At 35.4% G+C, this 22,417-nt stretch overlaps 1 protein-coding gene across 1 annotated transcript; it reads left to right on the top strand.

The window, feature by feature from the left end:
- Positions 1-9,289: 9,289 nt before the first annotated feature.
- Positions 9,290-10,047, top strand: LOC111911394 (uncharacterized). The gene is made up of 2 exons (XM_023907176.3): positions 9,290-9,626; positions 9,730-10,047. The coding sequence occupies exons 1-2, from the start codon at positions 9,326-9,328 to the stop codon at positions 9,744-9,746; spliced, it is 318 nt and encodes a 105-aa protein (XP_023762944.1). The 5' UTR covers positions 9,290-9,325; the 3' UTR covers positions 9,747-10,047.
- Positions 10,048-22,417: the final 12,370 nt, after the last annotated feature.

The raw sequence follows: 22,417 nt of genomic DNA, 5'->3' as shown, positions 1-22,417 counted from the left end.
TTCCAGGAGGAACTCGTCGAGTAAAAAGGGGATACTCGACGTGTAGAAAGGGAATCTTAAGGAATCGGTGAGTCAAGGGCGAGTGGACTCAGAGTCGTTGAACTCGGCGAGTCTTGGGGTGACTCGGCGAGTTAGGTCGCGGGTTAAATGAAGTTCTGAGTATGGGGACTCGGCGAGTCATAGGGTTGACTCGGCGAGTAGGGTCAGTCAGGGGTTGACTTTGACCTTGTCTTTGACCAAGGATTGACCAGTGGTTCCAGGGGTATTTTGGTAATTGTTGTTTATTGTTTGAGTTCAGTGCATTGGTGACTGTCCAGAGAGGAGATCGTATCAGTGATCGGAGCAGCTTGAGCTATCTGTTCAGTCGGCAGTTTCGAGGTGAGTTATCCTCACTATATCGCTAGGGTTTATGGCACTAAGGCCGACCCTTTTATCGGATGGAAATCCGGGTAGTTGTCATTACATGTTATGGGCCGGAAGGCGTTGCTATGTGGACCGGAAGGTCATGGCCTGGAAAGGCGTATGTATGCATTTAGTATGTTGACTGGTTATAGGGTAATGTTATGATAGTGACCGGCTAGACCGGTATCTTGTTAGAGTAATGCTATGATATGTGATCTGTTGATCGATTGTTGTCTATGAACTGCTATATGATTGCTTGTTATGATTATATGTGCATTTTATGCTTATGGGCCGGAAGGCAATATGTTATGGGCCGGAAGGCGATTATGTTGTGTGATGGACCGGAAGGTCGGCGTGGGTAGGACCGGAAGGTTTACCCAGCAGGGACGGAAGTCCCCTGAGACACATGGACCGGAAGGTCAGGGCCTGGAAAGGCGTATATGTGGTTGGTATTCTGGGGGTATCTCACTAAGCTTTCGGGCTTACAGTTGTGGTTTTATGTTTCAGGTTCTCAAGAGTCTGTGGCAAGGCAAAGGCGTGATCGTACCATTCCTCGCGTTGGTGTTTTATGATATGAACCTGGGAAATTACTCTGTTTAATGATGTATTGAAAACCTTTTTGTAACAATGTTAATAAAATGGGTGATTTTGAAAAATTTTAATTGTTTTGAAATTTTGGATGTTACACTATGTGCCAAACATAGTCTTGCCATTAGGCCACAAGTCGCCACGTGGTCTTTCTTGCCAAGCCGGGGGCCACCCCCTCGGTCTCACAGACAAGTGCCAAGAGCCACCTCCTGGTCTTCCATGCAAGCATCACAAAGACGACTAGCATACATACTACTCCACTTAGCTAATCAGATTATAGTGTGCCAGGAGCCACCTTCTGGTCTTTCATACATAATAGCATACAGTGCGCCAGGAGCCACATCCTGGTCTTTCATACATATTTCCTAGGGCTAACCCCCGGGTCTTCCTACCATACATAATAACATACTGTGTGCCAGGAACCGCCTCCTGGTCTTTCATGCATAATGCCTAGGGCTAACCCCCGGGTCTTCCTATCATATATAAACTAAATGGGTCGGCATTGGTGCTTTAGACCCATACAAACAGTGAGGAGACTCACCAGAAGTAGAAATCACCGAATAGCCACTAAAGTGATTTAGATGGTCTGCCCAGCTCCCTAAACACCTACAACCCATACCAATAATAATTATTGCTTAATATTACTTAGTATCATACTTATTTGCATTATTAATAAATAACGCCTTGATCGATTTACCATTCCAACTCCCGTTAAATATTCTTGTGTACATTTACTTCATATGACTATTAGCTAATAAATAGTTAAATAATTTATCGATCCAATTTAAATATAATTTAAACCCACGTACTTTCGCTAGAGCTTAATTCAAGTCTCATTCATATACATATTTCGTTTAATCATATACAATTCAATCCATATATTTCAAATTATCATTCCATTAAATTACAAATAAATTTCACAACCATAGGTTATCATCCCATTTAGATTAATTATGTTCTAAAATAAGCCCAATTCGCATAGTCAATTACATGCCACCAACTCATTAGCTAACTTTGATACTCACCAACCCATTAAAGCCCAAGACGAGTTCAATTGGCGTACCTAGCTTCCAGGCGGTGCAAAAGAGCATTCCTTCGACGGTGGTTGAATTCTTCGCTCACCAGGAAACGCAACTCCACAACCAAGTTATGAGTTCTGCAAACCCACGCCTCGACAGATATCGGTTTCCCATCTTCTTTCTGGCCATCGGAGACTAGTACCTCATCTTCTTCCCTACTGCTGCTGCTGGAGGTCCCAAAACAGTTGCCGGAAAAGCATTTGGCCGAGAAAAAGGAATCAAAACTCATCAATTAGTCTCTCTCTCTAATTGAAGTCACCGGTGAGAGATAAGAAATCATGGCATAAACTGAGCCTTACTTGCCTTTACTGCTCTGGAGAACATACGGGATTCACTGGAGTCCCACAAAATTATCAGAGGATGACGCAGCCATCGGAAATGCCTCCCCACCTGGTTCACGATGTCGAGCAGAGTTGGAGCTGAAGGAATGATCCCGTTCTCGCTAAACTATCCCCACCTCTTTGTCTTAACTAACGCTCCAGTGAGAGTTATGACTGGCGAAGAAACCTAACGATGGCAACTCCTTCCTCACAGTTCTTCTTCGTTCACAACCTCGATGTCTCTCACACTCTCTCTCCGCCAGTGAACATACATATCCTTCATTCTCTCTAAGGGTTTATTCCATGGAAGCAAAAAAACAACAAAACTCTGGGTCTCTCTCGAATGGTTGTAGATTAAAGGAAAATGGGAAAAGGTCCCCCCATGTGCAGCTGTTACAGATCAAGGGAGAAAGATGGGACCAAGTTTATGAAGCTGGCATGCAAGATCCCTGAGGCTTGGTCATTTGACATAATATACCCTAACTTAATTTTTTTTGAACAAAATAAGTTTCCAAAATAGCACATAACCCCTGGACCTATTATTATTATTATTATTATTATTATAACCCCTTACATATCTATATAAAGTCTTTTATTTATATAATTATTCATTATTATGCATCGACTCTATTTAGAAATCGGTAAAAAGAAACGGATGCTACAAAAGATAACAATGTTAAAGATGATTTTGATTTAAAACAAGCTTAAGTCAAAAGTGCTTGCATATAGAACTTAATTTTATTAATAAAATTATATTGATATTTACTTCACAATTCTATTAAGAGATCTAGTCTCATAAATAGAAGTTAATCATTTCAGAATATGAATATTATCGTTATGAAAAATGATTAAGTAAATGATAAAAAATTTTAATAAAATAAATAAGACATAAATTTAGACATGCTAAATTAAAACATACATTGTTCCAAAACAAATATTGTTTTACATTACAAGGCATTTATGTTCTATGCATAAATAATAAACTAAACTCCTAGAGTGTAGTTCCAACTTGATTGTTTTCAGCTTGGTTAATCTTCAATAAATATATGCAAGCCATTTACAAATATTAGATTAACATTAAATACCAAGTACCTAAGTGTTATATGAAAACTATGAGTTATATCTAGTAGATAAAAAAAAGTGCTAGTCTCTTCCATATTTTCTTTCCAAATAAGAGGAGTAAATCCTCTTCCAATGTCTAAGCTCTTAACAAAAGAAACAAGATCCATTTATGTGGGTTTTAGTAGATTTCTTGGGCTTAAAGGTGTTAAATCCATAAAACATGGGCCTCTTAGATCATACTAGGTGACTCTTTTAGCCTTGCATTATTCCAATGTTTAAACTAGATTTAAATAAAATATCACTGTATTTATTGGAATATTGCTTAACCTGTTATATCATCAGATATATATGTTCAAATTATCCTAGACTTCCTAGAAGTCATGAATAACTATTCCTAGCTTGATGTTAGAAACATCTTAAGCATCACAGTGATGCCTTTATTAGGTATCATGTTCAGGTTTAATTGTTCAAAACAAATAGTTTAGGACTTGGACCTTTAAGTGTATATAATTTTATATCTCTCACGAGATTGTCTCTTAAGACATGAACCCATTCATTGAAGTTGTATCTATTGAATGTTATTGTTTCATTTAGTCAATAAAGAAAGTGATAATTCATGATAATTTAACAAAATTCATTTACTATTTTTAATATTTAATCTTTAATAATTAATACCCTTTTAGTTTTCAAAAACATTAATTATCAAAGTCTAGGATCCCAGTTGCAAAACAAAAAAATGGTTAGGTATCCTTTATCCCATCCATTTGAATTCTACCCGGTAGATATCGATTATCAATTATATTTTGCTATATATAATTCCTAGATATATGGGATCGTTAATAACAAATTAATTAGACATGTTTGATCTCATTTATGCCTCGAAACTCTCTTGCTGAGATATCCTTTATCACAAAAGATTTCCGATCAAATCTTCCAATTTAAGCAGTTAGGAATCATTTATCCCACTAGTGCATACAAGAGATGTGCGAGTGTTCTTCAAAAGGATTGCATAGATTTGAGGTTTGTAAAGAAAGGGCCTTTATATGTTTTATAATTCTAGTTTAAAAACATATGATATCATGGTTATTGCATGCATATAATAAATCATGGTATCAATTTTCAAAGAAAATCACTTTTAAAGGTTCTATATAAAAAGCTAGTTTTTATATAATTTGACGCAATTCAATTTTAATAACCGATATTAATTTCAAGTGCATTTGAACCATCTATATCTTTAATAAAACTTCATTTTATTACTTATATATTTGGAGTTTATATAAGTTATAAAAACCACCATTTTAAAACTTATAATGGAGTATTTTAAAATTTGTCGTTATTAACGATTTTATAAAACCGGGTTTTATTTTAAAATAATAACTTATTTCATCTTATGTCCAATTTTGAAAAACCAAAACTCCATGTGATGTTTATTTTGTCCAAAATTATTTTAGCATGTGAAAAACTAATTTATCAACCACACATAATAATTGCATAAAATAAACAACACAAACATGCATAAAAAGATATGTGCATAAACATAACCAACTTATGACATTTTTGTGAGCCAACACAGAAATGCCAAGTCCATTCCTAAAGGGACATTTAAGGGGACCAAAAATCTTCTTGTAATGTTGTTGAAGAAGCTCCCAGTTGAGTAAACACCCATTGCTTGCAAAAGATTGAAAAACTTTTTGAAGGCTAAAATTCAGCAATTGTCGCTAAAAGTCAACAACACTTTGTAAACAACATTAGTGACACTTTTCAAAAAATGTCACTGAAAATCCTGCACACCTTCAAGACTCAAAAATTACTCTTGTCTTCAAAAAATGGTTCCAACTTCATTTATTGTTACATTTTTATACAAATAAATTATTTCTAAAAACTAATTTATTACTTTAAAAAAAATAAACAAGAAAACTAATATATTTAGTTATTACATACCATATGAATAAATAAATTATTACAACCATTTTATATAAAAAAAATAACAAACACAACAACATAACAACACATTGGTCATTGGCTAGTTTATGCACATCATATACATCAATATACACATAAAATAAACATTTGTTTTTCTAAGACAACTTTAAGTGATGAAAGATGCATGAAACTTTTGTCACATAAATAAAATAATAATTATAAAGTTGTCATAAGAAATATATATGAACTCATTTTTATACAAAAACAAGTTATCCATATTCTCTAAAAACTAAGATTTCCAAAAATCAAAAAATCTAACCAAACTTGCAAGGTCTCTCTGATACCAATTGTTGGGTTTTAGTTCAAAAATAGTTTCATAAATTTGAAAAATATGGCAACAGACTTTAATTTTTGAAATAACATAAATATTTTATTCCCACCAAGGATCTTCTTGCAAGTTATAGAAATATTAAAACACTAACCATAGAAGGATGAAGAAATAACTACCTTTGTAGTTCTTTAGGTCCTCTTGGGAGGCTTGGAAGCTGATGAAGAATGTGGAACCTTTGAGACACCAACAATGACTCAACTTGATGTAGATGCTAGTCAAAACTCTTAAATCCATAAACTTTAAGCTCATAACTAATATGAACTTAAAGAGGGCATGAAGATGCAAGCGTTCTTCAAGTTTTCTAACCAAAACTAGAGAGAAAGTGAGAGGAGAGGGAGGATTCGACCATTTGCATCAAGGGAAAAATGAGCACCATTTCAAGAATGCAAGCCTCTTATTTATATGCATAAATTGAAGGTATTAACCATTAGGTATTAACACTTTAAGCACATATGTCCCCATCTCATAAACATGTCTCCCATGCTTGAATTCTTTTGAATAAACTAAGAAGAAAGCCATCCCTTCTTGATGTCTATTCAATTTTCGCAAATTGTACATATAAAAAGAAGAGTTTATTTATATTTTATAAACTCAAGTTTTAAAAAATATAAACTTTGTCTTTTGAGTAAAAGACAAAAGGGTTTCAACTAGTCCAAGAAGTTGTACACAACTTATTAATTCATACCATATGAATTATGTAATGTTACTTGATAAAGAAAATTATTATTTCCATGAAATAAATAATTTCCAATTTAATTATAAGAGTTTTATTAAATATTATTAAAATCAATTTCTAATAAATAATCAATTGTTTCAAGTTGTTGTTAGTGTGACCCTTGGGATCATATGTTAATTAGCAATATCACTTTAATATAACTCTTGAGCATACTAGACCTTTCACGTTATAATCTCCCATTAACGATTTTCGAGCAGCATCTAACTTGCATGTCAAAACTCTCCCAAATGACACGAAATGCTCATATTTATAATTTGGGCATCACCACATCGTGATGACCACTAGACACCGGTTTCGCCACGTATTACATCCTTATGTCACGTGTCTCTCAGTGTTTGACACGTGTCTCAGTGACTCATCTTTTACCACATCATCGCTAGTATACCACTACATCGTGTTGATGATTGACTTGACATACATTGACTTTCTCGAAATAGCAACGTACTTTCATCTCAACTTCAAACGGCTATAACTTTCTCATATGAACTGCGTTTTCGACGATCTGTATATCCATGCAGCCGAATCAAAGTAAACTACAAGTTTCCTTCACTAATATTTTTCTTAGGAGTTATATGTGTCTCGTTGTAATGCAATATGTGAAGAAGTATACATACAACCTTGCCAAACTCATTGTTTTTTTCACCACTTTAGTCTACGCTTGGATATTTTTACATCAGGTATATCTTATAACACATAGTTTGAGATCTTTGGATCATCATATGTCTCGTAATAGTACCTGTCATGAAAGAAGATGTCACAACAAGGTAGCACTTCTAGTAAGGATCGGAGGAGTGCTGGTGTTATAGAGGGAAGAGCAGTAGCAGTGAGGGTGTGAGAACAATAAGGACGTTGATTGGTGGTGCAAGAATGATGATGACGTTGAGTGATGGTGACGGGTACATGTAGTGTTTGGTATATATATAGAGAGAGATATACAAAAGCTAACGGTGTGTTGGTGGTGTAACAAAGAAAAGCAACCCATTTGTAGTATGTATCGGTTGTCTCTTCTCATTCATGATGATGAAAAGAATCTAATTTGGGGATCAAAGATCAGAGCAAACCCCAATTCTAATAATTAAACAAACAAATGTTTATCACAATGGAAGAAGTATACACATAACGGAAATGGTGGAAGAAACGTGAAACACAGTAGGTGGAGGCAATCAATTGGAGGAAAATAGCGGTACGTTAAAGGAAATACGACTCGAAACCAATTAGTATCAAGCCAAGCCAAACCACATAAGCCGACAGCTCTAGGAACTGTGAACAGGCCAACTCACTTTTAATAATAATAATAATAATAATAATAATAATAAGAGTGCTATAATGAAAATAACAACTCTAGTCCAAGTTTTATTTGGTTACATGTCTCATCCTTGTGGTGTGAATTTTTTTTTCTACATTTTCAATCACTTACCTATATAAAATAATATTTTTACCCTTATATATATATATATATATATATATATATATATATATATATATATATATATATATAGAGGGTAGGTTCCATTGAGATTATAAAAAAATAGAGATCCTGAGATTCAATCTTAACCACATATTTTTTTTATTTATCATTTGAACTATCTAGCGTATCGGCACGACCAAAGAGTTTATAATCATAAATGATTATGCAATACTGTCCGTTCCGTTTCCCTCCACCGCCTTCCCCATCATCACAACCGCCACCGCCACCACTATAACCATCACCTCGCCACCTACCGACGACACTACTGCTACCTCTGTCAATTATACCATCACCATCTCATCCCCCACCAACAACCACAATCATGTATGATTAAGCATTTTTTGAACAGACCTATATGTATAATCATTTATGATTAGACATTTATGATTACAAATATATATATATATATATATATATATATATATATATATATATATAAACATGTATAGTCATATATGATTATACCTCTCCACCATATAATTACTTACAGTTTTGTGGGCTATTTTTGAACAATTGCTAATTTTTGGCTAAAAATTGACTTGCAGTTATATGTATGTGTGAATTAGTGGTTCTAAAAATAAAATTAGAGAATCCAACGGCAGATTAAACATTATCATTGGTCATTACATAAAATTTTAATGCAATTATAAGTACGAAAGTGGGAATTTTATGCTTAAAGGGAGATGATTTGTACACAACAATTTTTCCCCATACATAACAATTGGTGTTTTAAAATATTGTACTATACAACTTTATAATGCATAAATTATTGTGTATGACAAAAAACTATTGTATACGAATCACTTCTCGTACTTAAAACATGTCTATCAACTAAAATTCGTTAGTTATAAAACATGTTTGAAGTTAGTATATCACATGTTTATTTCACATTTATTGGACCATTATTGCAACTAATGATATTATAATAGAGTTCATATGTATAATTGTGGTTTTGTCATTAAACTATGGAAATAAATATTCATAGATCTGTATGTACGTGTAAAACTCTGTACTATATTAGAATAGAGTTCATATGTATAATTGTGGTTTTGTCATTAAACTAAGGAAATAATATTAGAATAGAATTCACAGTGACGAAAACTCTATACTTTATTAATTTAGTTAATGAAAGTAGATAACAAACAGAAGAGAATATGTTCATTATGGTAAACGGTAATATCAAAATCATCAATTAGTCAAATTAGTACCGCGTAAGTCATTGACCCCACCACTCCAAAGTCCAAAGTTCAAAGTCCAAAGTCTACGCATTATCACTCCACTCTATATATAAAGTTATAAACCCTCAAGTAGTGTAAAGTTAAAATACACGAAAATTCCGAAAATAAACTTTTTAAAATGAGAAATTATTCGAATTTGATGAGTGTTTTGATTCTTATGATAATCTTAGCAATGACCAGGGCAGCACCAAGTGCCGCCCAATGCAAAAAAGAGAAGAGGCTCGCCATCAACGCATGCATAAGTGTGCTGTATGGGAGACCTCCATCATCAAGCTGTTGCAAACGAGCTCGAGTTAGCCATGTTAAGTGCATATGTCCCGTGATCACCCCAAAGTTGGCTGCTCTAATCAATGTCAATCGTTTTGTTAAACTTATTGAAGGTTGTGGACGCAGGGTCCCTCGTCATTTCAAATGTGGAAGTAAATCTCTCTTTCTCTCTCTATCACTTGTCTATCTATGTTGTAATGTACGTATGCAATTGAAATAGTATATTTGACTTATGATATATCTTGGATTCTGTAGGTCTTACGATCCCATGAAAAGGTGATAAATTGTTATCAAAAGAGAGTGTACTAAATGATTTATATAAATATATGATCTATCATCGACGACGAACGTATGGATCTTGAAAGATGGAGAGAAGAGCTTATGATTTTGTTAAATGTTTTATTCATATATGTCAGGAAAAAATGTGTAACTTAATTTATTTAATTTCGTTTCGTTTCAAATTATAAGATGGTTAATTGTTTTAGAAAGCCCCAGGTTATTTGATGCAATAACCTACATGTCTAAGTAATAATTTGGATAATAAAAATAATCAGATATTTAAAGTGATTTTCAAAGAAACTGGCTTCTACTTCTTTCTGATTATTTGATTCGGCAAAGATACACTACCATATGGATCCTATCAAGGACATGATTCATGGTGGTCGCTGGTCAGCATCGTTTGATCAGACAACTATTTTTCAACTAAGTGTACAAAACATATTATAAAAAAGCCCACATCTTACAATATTTAGTATGCTATTCCATGTCGTTAATAATTTATTACAGAGTACGTTATAGTTTTGGTCCATGAGGTATGCATCTTTTAGCAAGTTTGGTCCAAACTCTCATAAATTGATGTAGTTGGTCTCATGGGCAGATCTAGTTCATAACAAGGGTATGCAAATGCATACCCTTAATTTTTTTCATACGTATCTTGATCTTTTTAGAAAATAAATAAATTATGTATTAAATATTATGTTTGCATACCTTAAAATTAATACTTGCATACCCACTAGTTTGATTTGGTGGCAAAGTTATGCATATATCTTTTGCGATATGAGAGACTTTTTATTGCATCATATTAAGAAATAAACCACCTGCCACGTTTTCACATATCTTATCCTTTTACTTTGTATTTTAAAAAAATTTCATATCACTTAAAAATATTTTTTAAATGTTGTGTATTTTATTATTCAAAATTTGAACAAAATGTAGGCCTTTTTTTCTTTTAAATCTTTTATGTAGGTATCAACGTTTTTATGTTCGCACAATTTAATTTTGACTTTGTGGTTAGAATTCTATGTAAATGACAAATAAAACCATAAATCAACAATAGCCATCAGGTTTCTTGATTTTGTTCTCCCAAACACTTTATAGACTACCCTCCTCCGCTTCCCACCGGCAACTCCTTTTACATCCCTCTCGAAAGCTCCTCTGCTTCCTTTGTAAACGGATAATTTAGAGATAGACTTTTATCATTCAAATGTTTGTTGTAATCCATATATTTAGGATCTGTTTCCTATCTCTCTGTAACATTTATTTATAAATACAAACACATAACCCTATTGGGTTTTCATGGCTAATAGATATTTCTACTTGGTATCAGAGCCAATTCTAGGGCTCCAAATTCTTTTCTTCTTTCTCTTCACTTCGGCTACTGGTTCTCCATCCGGTACTTGCCATGTCTACATCTTCTTCTTCAATCAACTCTGCTAAGATTGCCACTGCAATCTCATGCAAACTCACACGCACAAACTTTCTGTTATGGAAGGCCCAAGTAGTCCCGATACTTCGAGGTGTCCAATTATTTGGATACCTTGATGGTACCATAACCAAACCTGCAACCAAAATCACAACCGGAGTAGGCGAAAATGTCGCAGAAGTCGATAATCGTCAGTATGCCCTCTGGTTTGTTCAAGATCAAGCGATCATAGGAGCACTTCTGTCCTCTATGACAGAAGAAGTTCTCGCCCAACTTACAAGGTGTTCCAACACATCTAAAGAACTTTGGACCTCTTTACAAACGATGTTCTCAGCCCAGCATCGAGGCAACTCCATTCAGATACGAACTCAGCTCTCCACAACTAAGAAAGGCGACATGACAGCTTCAGAATTTTATCACAAGATGACTAGTCTTGCTGATACCATGGCCAATATAGGCCATCCAATGACCGATGAAGAAGTTATTGGATACATCCTTGCTGGGCTTGGACCAGGCCACGGTGATTTGGTCACTGCCATCACAGTAATGAGCAATCAAAACCCGGTAACCCTACGTGATTTTTACTCCTATTTAATCGCTCATGAGGCACAGACCAATATGGTGAATAACATGCCCGAGTTCTCAACCTAACACTGTGACTCGTCAAGATCAGAATCCCCCACGACAAAACAACAACAATAACTCTTACAATAACAGAGGCAACTATCGTGGTGGAGGCAACAATCGTGGGCGTGGACGAGACAGGGGCAGAGGAAATGGCGGTTTAAGGTGCCAGGTATGTGGGATTCCTGGTCATGGTGCTTTGACTTGTCGCAATCGGTTCAACCATGCTTATCAGAATGAAGACTATCGTGGTGGAAACAGTGCAACCACTGGCATCTACAACACTGATCCCCACTGGTATGTTGATTGTGGAGCAACAGATCATTTGACAAGTGATTTGGATCGTCTCACTGTCCATGACCGCTATCAAGGCAAAGATCAAGTACAAGTTGCTAATGGCACATGTTTGAATATCTCTCATATTGGTCAGTCAAAAATTTCAGGTTTAGGAAAAACTCTTGCTCTTAAAAACATTCTTAGAGTTCCCCAAATTTCGAAACACTTACTTTCTGCTCATAAACTTGTTTCAGATAATCCTGTTTTTATTGAACTTCATGATCATGCTTTCTTTGTTAAGGACAAAACAACGAAGAAAATCCTCTTGGCCGGTAAAAGCAAAGGCGGCCTGTACCCGGTTCCACTTCGTCACTCACCATCTCATCAAGCATTTGCAAGCTCTCGAGTGACAAGGACACAATGGCACCAACGGTTGGGACATCCAAGTTCAGCAGTCATCAGTTCCATTTTAAAGTCTAATAAATTAGGAGTGTCTTTTGATGTTAATAAACACTTGGTCTGTGATACATGTCAAAGATCCAAGAGTCATCAGTTACCTTATAAACATTCTTTGCATGTTTTTTCTTTTCCTCTTGAGCTAGTCGACACGGATGTTTGGGGACCAGCTCAAGTTTCTAGTGGCGGTTATAGATACTATGTTAGCTTTGTTGATGATTTTAGCAGATTTACTTGGATATATCTTATCAAACACAAATCTGATGTTGAGCAAATCTTTTACAATTTCCAACACCATGTTGAACGCCTTTTAAACACCAAAATTCGTATGGTGCAATCTGACTGGGGAGGAGAATATCATAAACTTAACAAATATTTTCAAACCATAGGTATCTCACATCGTGTCTCCTGCCCACATACCTCCCAACAAAACGGTATTGCAGAGCGCAAACATCGTCACATAGTTGAAACAGGTTTGGCTCTACTTGCTCACTCTTCACTTCCACTTCGTTTTTGGGATGAAGCCTTTTTAACAGCTTGTTATCTCATTAATCGTATGCCAAGCCCAACTACTCACAATATTGCTCCAATTACTCGACTGCTTCACATCACTCCTGATTACTCATTTTTAAGGAACTTTGGATGTGCATGTTGGCCAAGTTTACGAAAATATAACTCTCACAAATTAGATTTTCGGTCCAAAATGTGTGTTTTTCTTGGCTATAGCTCTATGCACAAAGGGTACAAATGCCTTGATAGAAGCATTGGCAGAATTTACATCTCTCGTGATGTCATCTTTGACGAATCTCGTTTTCCTTTTGCATCCACATCCAACAATCATACACAAGTCTCATCCAGTGATCTTGTCTCTTTTCCTCCATTAGAACCAGAAATTAATAATGACCATATGAGCAGGTATGATCTCTCTTTGCTATCCCACACTTCTCATGCAGGTACAGGTTCATCACAAGGCCTTCCTACCGTGATCACTCATCAATCAACTACAACAGCTCCATCTACAGCACCCATTACAACAGCTCCATCTGCAGCACCCATTATTGTGCCATCACAACCACCTCCATCGCCACCCTCTCCACCAGCTGTGCAGCATGATGAACACAGTAATCACCCAGCTTCCCCATCTCCAGGTGTCTCGTCTCCAGCAGTCAGTGACCAGCCCGCTCCTTCTCCACCAGGAGTCACTACTAGAGGTCAAGCAGGTATTATACGACCACGAAAATTTACTGATGGCACGGTCCTCTATGATGTCACTAGACGAGCTTTTATGGCTGTTCCTACCAATCATCACAACGCCTATGCTGATCCGGCATGGCGCCTTGCTATGGAAGACGAATTTTTAGCACTCCAGCAAAATCAAACATGGTCTCTTGTCCCTCGACCATCAGGGGTTAATATAGTGAGCTGTAAATGGATATTTAAAGTTAAAACTAAACCTGATGGGACTCTTGACAAACGCAAGGCTCGTCTTGTCGCTAGAGGTTTTACTCAGCAACATGGAGTGGATTTCCATGACACCTTCAGTCCAGTTGTCAAAGCTGCCACAGTTCGGTTAGTTCTTTCCTTGGCTGTTTCCAAACAGTGGCCTCTCCACCAAATCGATGTTAGTAATGCTTTTCTCCATGGTTTTCTCAATGAAGAAGTATACATGCAACAACCCCCTGGTTTTGAGGACTCTACTAATCCTAGACATGTTTGCAAGCTTCATAAATCCATCTATGGCCTAAAGCAGTCTCCTAGAGCTTGGTTCTCCCGGTTAAGTGAGAAACTATATCAGTTGGGTTTTGTTTCATCAAAGGCAGACACATCCTTGTTCATATTTCACTATGATCGAGTCACCATTTATATGCTTGTTTACGTCGATGACATTGTAATCACTGGTTCCTTGCCAGTTGCTATCGACAAACTGGTTCATGCTCTAGCGAGTTCCTTTCCCATTAAAGACCTTGGTCGCCTTAGTTACTTCCTTGGACTTGAGGTACTTCACAACTCAGGGGGAATCACACTTCTACAACATAAATATGCCATTGATTTGCTACACCGAGCTCATATGGAGAATTGTAAAAGTATCTCAACTCCTATGTCAGTAACAGATAAGTTATCCCTCAATCATGGCACACCACTTTCTGAAGAAGATGTGTTCAAATATCGAAGCATGGTGGGTGGATTACAGTACCTTACATTAACACGCCCTGATATTTCCTTTGCTGTGAATAAGGTGTGTCGATTCTTGTCTAAACCCACTGACATTCACTGGGAAGCTGTCAAACGTATACTGAGATATGTAAAGGGGACAATTGATATTGGGCTGCGTTTTACTCGATCTACCTCAACACTTCTAAGTATTTTTACTGATGCAGATTGGGCAGGGTGTACAGACTATCGACGATCTACTGGTGGTTTTGCAATATTTCTTGGTCCAAACTTAGTATCATGGAGGTCTCGTAAGCAACCAACTGTGGCTCGATCCAGCACTGAAGCTGAGTACAAGGCACTCGCAAATGGTAGTGCAGAAGCTACATGGATCCAGACACTGTTAAGAGAATTAGGTGTACTGCAGCCAAGGCCTCCTGTATTGTGGTGTGACAACCTTGGTGCAACATATTTAACAGCCAATCCTGTTTTTCATGCACGAACGAAGCATATAGAGGTAGATTTTCACTTTGTAAGAGAAAAGGTGGCTATAGGTGCTCTTGATGTTAGATTCATCTCTTCTGGTGATCAACTAGCGGATAGACTCACAAAGCCGATGACTAAACAAATGTTACAGCAGCTACAACACAATCTAAACCTTGTCTCGGTTAATATTGAGGGGGAATGTAAACGGATAACTTAGAGATAGACTTTTATCATTCAAATGTTTGTTGTAATCCATATATTTAGGATCTGTTTCCTATCTCTCTGTAACATTTATTTATAAATACAAACACATAACCCTATTGGGTTTTCACGGCTAATAGATATTTCTACTTCCTTAGTCTCCTATACTCCTCACAATCCCTAGTAGTCACCTTGTTACTGACTACTACCTCCCGCCTACATCACCATGTTAGTTTGAACACACACTAACACACATAAAAAATAAAAATAAAAATAAAAACTTGCTTGAAAACAAAGCAAGGGTTAGAACAAAGAGAATGAAAAAATTGAATACATGGAGGAGAAGAGAGGCTTGCTTAAAAGTTAAGCTTTTCTTATTACCAAAATTGAAAGACAATTATGTCTATTTATATTTTATAGGACTAAAATGGAATTTCTTAGGCGCCAAGGAAATCAAAGTCTAATCTTATTCAAACCAAAATTTACCATATTTAAACCTTCCTAAACTCTTTCTAATTCCGGATTACTCCAACATTCTCCCCTTAATCTAGAGTTTGACGTCTTTCATTCCAATAAACTTTTGCATTCATTCAAACTTCACTTTGTCCATAGCCTTGGTCAAGAATCAAGATGTCAGTTCTCTGCTCATTAGCACTCACAAGCTTTACTGCAACATCGTATCATTTTATGAATTCACTAATGAAATGAAACCTTGTGTCAATGTATTTACTTTTTACATGAAATACTAGATTTTTCATCAAATACAAAGCTAACTTGTTATCCACATTTAATTCAAATGGAACAAGTTTTCTTCGAGTCAGCAGACCAAGCAACCTAATTATAAATATGCTTTGACAACTTGCACACACTTCATCAAAATAAACTCCTTGTTTTTGCACATAACATTTAGCAACTAGCCTTGCTTTTTTTACTTTAGCATTTTTCTATCTAGGTATCATGTGATCTTGTATACCTATTTTAGTCCAATGTATCTTATATCTTTTGGCAACTCAACTAAACTTCGTGTTTTATTTTTCTCAATTGCACTTAGCTCACTTTTCATAGTTTCTATCCAATCTTAACTTTCACTTGCACTTGAGAAGTTTATAAGTTCTTCATCTTGAAAAAACATAGGTTCATCACTTTCTTCATAAATATCGGCCAAACTTCGGTTATCTTTGTGGAGCTTCACTTTCGTATGAACTATCAAGTGATGATTAAGGTGTAATCGGGATACTCACGGTGTGCATTCTTCATCAAAATTAGATGGTTATCTTCTTTTTATTCAGCTTCGATATAAAGCATGCTATCAAAGGTTAATGTTCCATTTGTCATGGCTTTGAACTTTGTTGTAGGTCCCACTCCTACTTAGCATCTGCTTCGAAAATCCCATCTCTTCCCATTCGAATTTCTCTAGTTTTCGGATGGTGGTTGCCTAGGCCAACAAATATAAACCCTTAATTCGTGTATACAAAAATAGTGTAAAGTGGTAAAGAGATCGTATCCACGACGACTGATTCAATTCGTTCCTTTAATATATCTCTTTGCAAACGTACTTGGAGAAAAACACAACACACATAAAATGGGGGGTTTTTAATCTTTTGGTTGTTGTAACTCTAGTTTGATAATACAAAGTAATTTCAAATAAACAAAGAAAATGTTTGATATGAATCACTAGAGATGAAATGGTTGACTTTGGCTTTCATCACATGGATACCAACTAATTATCATTATATATTATGGTACAAGACTCATGACTTAGTCTAATTTGGTTATAATGATCTAAAAGCTTAAATCATATAGACTTTTTTTTAGTTGGTAAAATATCTAGAGGAGCTCATAGCATATTCTCTTAGTTAAAGTCATAATTTCATGAAACATGTAACTAATGAAAGTTAACTAGCATTAAGATTTAAAAGTCAGCAAATCCAAGAGGAGTCAAAACGATTCCACTACCATGTTGGAGAAAATACTTTCATGACTTATGTGAAATGAAAAAAAATACAAAAATCATTTGTTGCTTGCTAATTTAAAGATCCATTACTTAATCAAGAAATTAGCCAACTAATCTCTAAACTCATGAATAAATATATATAAATAGAAAAGATGTTGAAATGGAAAATACTTTTAGAAACATCAGCAGAAGTTCATAATAATTTTCAAAAAACTAATTATCCACGGACTTTACCAAAATCAATCAAGTTTAGCATGGACTAGCATGACTAAACTTAAGAAAAAGAAATAAAAGTTTAGTGCACCAAACATCCAATAAGATTTAAGCGATGAAATTTTTTGATATTCTTCAAGTTCTTCAAGTATCCAAAATCTCCAGAGAAAATGCTTCAAAATTTGATCCAAGAATACCCAAAAGAGACCCACCAACCTTCCCTAAATAACAGCCTTAATGAAAATTCTAAAAATGCCCCTAGCAGGAGCCATGCAGGTCGTGTGGGAGCACGCGGGTTGCATGGAGGCATCAGAATTAGGCCATCATTTACATCTTTGGCATGCACTCCATTATATCACTAGGCCAACCCTCTTCTTTCTTAATTGTTAGGTTGTCGTCCTTCTTAATGCTTCAAGACTGGTAAAATGTGTCATCTATCGATCAACCAAAACTCTCACAACTTGCGTAAACATCTAATATTAATCAACCCAAATTCTTCTATGATTAGCCCAATAATTTGCCTTCTTCTTTCTTGCATGAACCACTAGCCCAACAACCATCATTTAGATTCACCACAAGTTTCTTTTTGCATCAAGTCCAAATGCACCATCATCAAGTCCAAAAATATTTTTCAATCCCCAATCATCTTCTTTCCACACTAGTCATCTAAAAAGCTGAAGTTATACACAAACACTAGAAAGTACGTCGATATAGATATAAAATAAAAAAAGGGAAAATATGCATGCAAATAAGCTAAAAATAGAATAAAATATGATAAAATAAATTATAAAAGAAGTAAATAAAATGAACATATTATTGGATCAAGTAGGCGATACATTTTGTACCTTTTTCGACTCACAAGTGTACTAGCTTCTTACTTCTATCATCAAGTTTTTTTTTGATGTGTGCTTACTATTTGTGCATAAAAAACACACCAAAAAACTCTCACATGATCAATGGTTGGCTTCCAATCGGTCCATAGCTTATAAGGTGTTGATTCTTTCAATGTTTTCGTGGTTATTTGATTTAGGATGTGGACCAAGTGACCCACTGATCAACATTTTAATAAATACATATTTTTCGAACTTATATAACCTAACACGGGAGGTCGGAGTTTCACATATATGTCCTTAGACTGAGGCAAACACGGTAAGTTAGATAGGTTGTTTGTAACTCACTACACCCTAATTGAGTGGTCAGATTTGTTATTTTTCGATTTCAAGACCCGAAGCTTAAGCGGATTTAATTGTAACTTTTGTTTAAATTATATTTTTTCCGATTTATGAATTTAAATATTAACAAACTTTTTGCATTTAGCATTAAAATTCATGGCTCCGTCACTCTCAACTATTAACCTACATGTGGAAGGAGTCCATCCATAGCACTCCTCTCATGCCACATATCACGTAGCGACTAGTGGCGGACACGTATGGAGTATTTGGGGTTCAAGGTCATTGTTCCGATTCAACCTCGTAGTGTAAAAAAGAAAAATTATTAGGTGCACCGCCTTCATATATGAGTGTCACCGTTATTCAAATGTTCTGCACCCGGCACTAGTACCGACACATCAATATTTATTTCACTTTCACTTATAACCCTTTCGGTACACAACACGTGAAAATTCATAAGTTAACTTCTAATGGTGTAGCCGATACCGTGGGTACCTCCACAAAAATCCTCCAACCCATTGTCCACTCCATATACCCTTAACCATATTCCTATAAAGTTGGATCGGAGTTACTTTTGACCGCAGCGGATACAACTTAAAATGCATGGATTTCTCGGCTTAAAAACAAATTAGCGAATGCATACATCGTTTGTTATGCATTTATGTACATACAGTAAAAAGTTGGTATTGTTTTTCAATAAAGAGATTAGAGAATTAAAGTCATTGTTATGTAATAATAACACGTAAGAATACTATTTCAATCCCTCTCTTTATCAGTTGTTCACTTGTTCGTATACTACTAATGTAGTAGGTAAGAAGACCAATTCATTCAACCCTTTGTCTAACCAAAAGGCAAAGTAGCAAAACATCTATCACTATTTTAGTAATTGATAAATGCATTGAAATTTAGTAAAAAAAATAACATAAAAGATCATACTCGTGAAACTCGCCACCAAGTATTAAAACAACGGAGGATGCATAAGATTTGGTCCTACATGTGATATATAGGAATACTATATATTTTCTGTGTGTTCTTATCACGTTAGTTGATTTCTATTTGTAAATTTTATTAGATTATACCTACTTATGTTTATTTAAAATATAAGTTTTTCATTTTATTTGAGGATAAACCCCCCTTGTAAAATTCCGCTCTACATTCATTAAACACTCAAAGCGAAAGTACTTGATAAATTACTAAAATATATTATATATAACAAAGAATAAGGAAAAAACAAATCTAGTTCAGGGATATCACATGGTATTCTTCTTTTAAATTAAGAGTTTAAGTCTGGTCAACAATATACATAAAATTAAAAATAATTCAAAAATAAAATAGATTTGTTATTCCAAAACTGAGCTATTTTAGCCTTCATGCGATGGTAGGAAGCTTCGTTCAGATTTATTCCCTGTGGACATTAGCCGACCGTCAGTGGGGGTGAAGCTTCTTGGGGGAGCCGTTAGTAGAGATGCAAGTTATATTAGCGGGTTAGCCATGAAGAGGGCTGCGAAGGCTGTTGATTTGATGCGTCTTCTACCACAGTTACATGATCCCCAAAGTGAGCTCCTTTTGCTTCGATCTTGCATGGGCATCGCCAAACTTTTCTTTGGTCTGAGAACGTGCCAACCCGCTCACATGGAAGAGGTTGCTTTGTGTTTTGATAAAGGGTTACGTGAGTCAATCGAAGATATTGTGGTTTGTGGGGGTCCGTTCTTTAGGGACCTTCAATGGCGACTGGCTTCGTTACCAATTAAGTTTGGTGGTTTGGGGTTGTACTCAGCAGTAGAGGCTTCTTCATATGCTTTTGTTGCCTCACGGGCCCAATCATGAGTGTTACAAGACCACATCTTACAAAATAGCGGCATATGTGGTATGGATTCAGATTATGTTTGTGCTTTGGCCTGTCTTCATGATACGATTCCGGGCTTTGACTTCAGCGGTTTCACTAATAAGGACACCGCCCCTCCAAAAGCCCAACATTCATTGGCGAGTGCCCTTTTTAGTAAATCTGTCCAAGACATGGAAGTTCACTTCGACATGACGATTAGGCGGAAAGCTATTTTTGAGTGTTTAAGGGCCCCACATGCTCAGGATTTTCTTATGGCTATTCCTATTGACGGTCTTGGCCAGCATATGTCACCAGTGGAGTATCGTGCCATCCTCAAGTATCGCCTTATGATCCCTTTATTTCCAGCTGACGAGACTTGCCCTGTTTGTCGTAAGGCGTGTTTGGACTCGTTTGGGGAGCATGTAGTTCATTGTAAAGAGCTTCCGGGTTTCAAGTACCGACACGATCTGGTTAGGGATGTTCTTTTTGACATATTTAGACGCGCTGGGGTTTCTACCAAGAAAGAGGCACCTGTGAACTTTCTGACTGACCCATTGGAAGGAAGATCAACACTTAGACCAGCTGATGTTTTAGTATTTGGATGGGCTGGAGGAAAACATGCATGCGTGGATCTAACAAGGGTTTCCCCTCTTGTGGGTTTGGGGAGTGGAGTTTTCACGGTGGGGCAAGCTGCTTTAAAAGTTGCATCAAGCAAAGTGGCGAAACATGAGAAAGCGTGCATAGAAAATCAACACACGTTTATACCCTTTGCATTTGATACTTTCGGTTTCCTTGCGCCAGAAGCTGTAGAGCTACTCAATAGAGTCCAACGGGTCATGCATTGTAATGTTATGACTCCAAGATCTATATATGTTGTTTTTAAAAGAATTAATTTTGCCATCCAAAAAAGGGTTGCGTCACAGCTTGTTGCTCGTTTACCCGCTACGTCTATATAAATATTTCTTGATTAATATTAAGTCCAATTGCATATTCCAAAATAAATATAAACCAACAATAATTTTTTTTACATGTATCAAGTCTTTATCAATTAATTTTGAAATACATTAAACAATAAGCAAGTCTTTAATGGTTTTACATTTAATTAGAGTATTCTAGTAATACTCGTAGACTTGACTTCTTTAAATTATGAGAGTTGGTGCATTACTTTTTCCTCGTAATTGCATATGTTGTTTCCTTCATATATATATATATATATATATATATATATATATATATATATATATATATATATATATATATATATATATATATATATATATATATATATATATATATATATATATATATATATATATATATATATATATATATATATATATATATATATATATATATATATATATATATATATATATATATATATATAGAGAGAGAGAGAGAGAGAGAGAGAGAGAGCGAGAAAGAGAGAATTAGGTTCAAATGTTTTTCAAACATTCATAAATTAGTTACGTTGTTCATAAATTAGTTACGTTCATACATGAGTTTGTAAATGAACCGATGTCTATAAATATGAATTGCCTTTGTGCAACATATGATAATACATGTTTATAACTGAATACTTATATAATACTCCCTCAACATTTATATTCATATATGTTCATAATTGAACAGTTATACAAAATCTCGAGCAAAACACACTCTTGGAACCTATGTTCATCAATAAGCATATGTTTATAAATGAACAATGTTCATATGTTAACACATGTAAAATCAAGTGTTGTACAAATTCTAAAAAGGCAGAAAACACACATCCAACTGCCTATCGGATATTAATTATATATAACCCTGATGTATAAACTAAGGTATTATAGAATTAACCACCAAAGGTCCTTTTTCTGATAAGTTTCTAGTTTAGCCTACTAAAT

This window comes from Lactuca sativa, chromosome 6, assembly GCF_002870075.4.
Source record: "Lactuca sativa cultivar Salinas chromosome 6, Lsat_Salinas_v11, whole genome shotgun sequence".
Taxonomy (NCBI): Eukaryota; Viridiplantae; Streptophyta; class Magnoliopsida; order Asterales; family Asteraceae; genus Lactuca; species Lactuca sativa.
Note: the sequence above shows the minus strand (reverse complement) of the source record. Positions and strands in the feature narration are given on the sequence as shown.